This window comes from Galeopterus variegatus, unplaced genomic scaffold, assembly GCF_000696425.1.
Source record: "Galeopterus variegatus unplaced genomic scaffold, G_variegatus-3.0.2 Scaffold17992, whole genome shotgun sequence".
NCBI classification, from domain to species: domain Eukaryota; kingdom Metazoa; phylum Chordata; class Mammalia; order Dermoptera; family Cynocephalidae; genus Galeopterus; species Galeopterus variegatus.
In genome coordinates, this window is record NW_007744103.1 from 8971 (window position 1) to 12461 (window position 3491).

General features: G+C 35.2%; 1 protein-coding gene across 1 annotated transcript in view; it reads right to left on the reverse strand.

Moving 5' to 3' along the window:
• The window catches only part of LOC103582810 (cytochrome P450 2C42-like), a gene marked incomplete at both ends in the record, with an annotated part of 14239 nt that overhangs the window by 7752 nt on the left and 2996 nt on the right, over window positions 1–3491 (reverse strand). Inside the window, one exon of the mRNA XM_008564302.1 lies at window positions 1693–1880. Coding sequence (XP_008562524.1) covers window positions 1693–1880 — 188 coding nt within the window. The remainder of the gene's footprint in view (window positions 1–1692; window positions 1881–3491) is intronic.

Below are 3491 nucleotides of genomic sequence, written 5' to 3' on the forward strand. Positions count from 1 at the left end.
TGGAATAGAGAAGCTTATAGCATAACAACTAGAACATCTGGATAAACACAGAAACCATGTGATGGAAGGTAGTGTAAAGTTGCTAATACAAAAATTTGTCTCAAGATTCCAGAGATGGCAGAGCCTCAAATAGGTAAGATAACAACTACAGTCTATTTTCTTTCTTTTTTTTTTCTTTTTTCCTACTGTGTTCATATTATGTCCACTGCTAAATAAGGGCAGGAAGCATTACATCATTATGACAGCATATGTGAAAGGGATGAATTCTCTTTGGAAGAAGATAAATACCACCTCTGCATTTTTTCACACTTACTATCTATACTTAACCAAAAGTCATTATGCATTCAAAGATACAACTAAGTGTCCACTAACAGAAGACTGGGGGAAGGTGAAGGTAATAAAAACAGGCCCTCGCTAGGGAACATTTCTCACCCAATTTTATGAGGATAGCATTGTCCTGGTATCAAAAATCTGACAAGAAATTTTGAGGGAAAAAATCATTGACCAAGTCTTTTATGAATATAAATATAGAAGTTCTGAATAACAAATACGTAGCAAATCAAATCCTGCCATGTGTGCATACTTATAATATGTATACTTATTGAGAAAATTGAGCCTGATATATACAACCATACCAATAGAGGCAGATAATCAATTTGATAAGGTTGTACACAATTTTATGACAAAAATTCACATAAATATAACAGAAGATGGCAAAATTCCCTAATCTGATAAAGAATATCTACCAAAACCTACTTAAGATATCATTCTCAATATTGAGATATTAGACCTCCACCCTTTCTGCAGATCAGAAGGAAAACAGAGATGCCCACTATTACTAGTTCTGTTCAAAGCTATCCTGGAAATCCTACCCAGTGCAATAATGAAATAAGAAATTAAGGTTCATAAATTGGAAAAATAAGAAACAGAACAAATTATACCTCAGACAGCAGGATAATATACATAGAAATTCCAAATGAATCTACAGAGAAATCATTGCCAATGATTAGAAAATTTAGCAAAGTTGCTGGAAATAAAGTCATCAGGATGATAAAATCAATTATATTTCCATATACCAGATAGAAAGAAATGAAAAGGGCATTCATTGCACACATGCATCGAAATAGCACAATGAACCTCAGAAATATGTCAATTAAAATAATAATAAAACAATAAAAAGTTATAACAACAACAAAAGTAGTAATTACCTAGGAAAAATCTAACAAAGATTTGCAAGCCTCTGTACTGAAAACACAAAATTACTGGGAAAATAAATGAAATGCAAATAAATTGGGAGCATAACCACAATCAGGAATTGGAAGATTCAATGTGTCAAGATGCCAATTCTTTCCAAATTGATTTGTAGATTTAATGTCACCCTGATAAAACCCCAGCAGGAAATTTTATAAAATTGACTGTCACCTTTAATATTTATTTGGAAATGTAAATACATAAGAGTGGCCAAAACATCATTAAACAGGAAGAACAAATATGAAAGACACATACTACCAGATACCCAGACCTGTTATGAAGCTTTAGAACTCCAAACTCTAAACAGCACAAAGTCCATTAAGCTACCACACATATGAGTTTTGCCCTTCACTTATCTCATGTTGGTAGAGAATTGGAATGATACTGTGAATCTGGGAACTTCAAGAGCATTGAGTTGTGGTGTAGGAGAAACAAGCTTACCTTAGGGATGAGGTAGTTTCTGAATTTAATGTCACGGGTCACGGCATGTGGTGCACTGTTGGGGACGAGGTCAATGTATCTCTGGACCTCATGCACCACAGCATCTGTGTAGGGCATGAAGCTTCTGTCCTGCATGCAGGGGCTCCGGTGTCTGCCAACCACACGGTCAATCTCTTCTTGGACTTTAGCTGATAGGACACAAGTAAGAACTAATGGAAAACGAGAAAAATGGCACATTTGCCATAGCAAGTCACAGCTACATGAAGCATGATAAAGGTGTCCCAACAGCAATATAAACATGAGTTATATGCCCAGAAGTACACCTAGACATGTAAAGAGAGCTGCCATCATATAGATGCATATCACTGTCCTACCAATTAGGTATTATGATACATTGGTTCATGCCTGTAAATTACCATAAATGATAACTAATATAAAAAGAATGAAATGTTCCCCCCAATATGGGGGAAATAATTAATTAAAAAATCATGTTCTTGCAGAAAGTAAAGCAAGAGTCAAATATTAATATTAAATCAATGTCAAAATGATACATGGGGTTTAAAATTAAATTGTAATGGTGTATAAAGTTATGTGTTTTTGGGTGTTTGCATCTGTCTGCATGTGTGTGTTTGTGTGTAAAATTTGCAATGGCACTCTCTTCATCTCCCTACCACTCAAATGTGGACACTTTGAGCATTCTTCTAAAATTTATATTCATATTTCTAAATAACAACTCTGTTTGTATTTCTTTCTTAACCATTTTAGACAAGATTTAACTGTTTACTGCTATGTGAGTTGATAATTCAACTTCATTTCCACCCCCTATATTCACACCCACACCCACAGATATTCACACATACACAGACATACACACAGAGACACACTCATGTACTTCCCCTCACCCCATTTTCCAGAATATATGTAGACTACAAGTATTGGTCATAGTTTCATCATTCTGACTACATAAATATTCTTCCCTCATAAGTCAAGTATGATTATGATTTATATATGGTATTTTCTTCAACTTAATCTGTTTTTTTATTTCAATTCATAATTTTCTATTTCCCAAGTCAGAATTATTCCCAAGTTCTCAGGTAGATGTTTGAAACTCCTGATAACAATTTCCCAATTATTGGGAAACCTCATTAAATCCATCACTTCTCCTTTGTTCTTGGTGTCTGTCCTCACACCTGCATTGCTGACCTGGTCCTTTCTGAGGTGGGTGTTTTCTAGGCCTGGTGCCCAGCAGCCTCCCTGACTTTCGCATCCTCCTACATGAGGCCTCCTGATTCCTGCAGCCCATGAATTCCTCTGACTTGGTTTCGGACATTTGGATGGAGCACATCTTCCAGTAATTTTTAGAAAAAGTAAAAATAGGAGGTAAAGTTTTGGTTAAATGTGTAAGTCTGAAAATACATTAATTCATAATATACAAGACAATGGCTACTCTTTAGAATTCTGGTGCTGTCTGAATCCTAATATTTTATACATGACCTGATATATCTCTGCAAAAATTTTTAGGATTTTCTCTTTAATTCTGGTGTTCTGTAATTATATACTCGTGTGTCTTGGGGAGTATAATTTTATTTCACTCACTGTGCTGAGAAGTTGTCAAGAATTTTCTATTTAGTTAGCAAAATACCAAGATCTCTTCTCTATATATATTCACTCTTGGAAGGATAAATCTGGCTGCTGAATTTCCAGAAGGAAGAAGGAGGGAAAAGTTAAGTCTCTGAACTCAAGCACAGGACTCTTACCAAACCTTCCTTTCCAGCCTCACACCTCACTGTTTCTCTCTC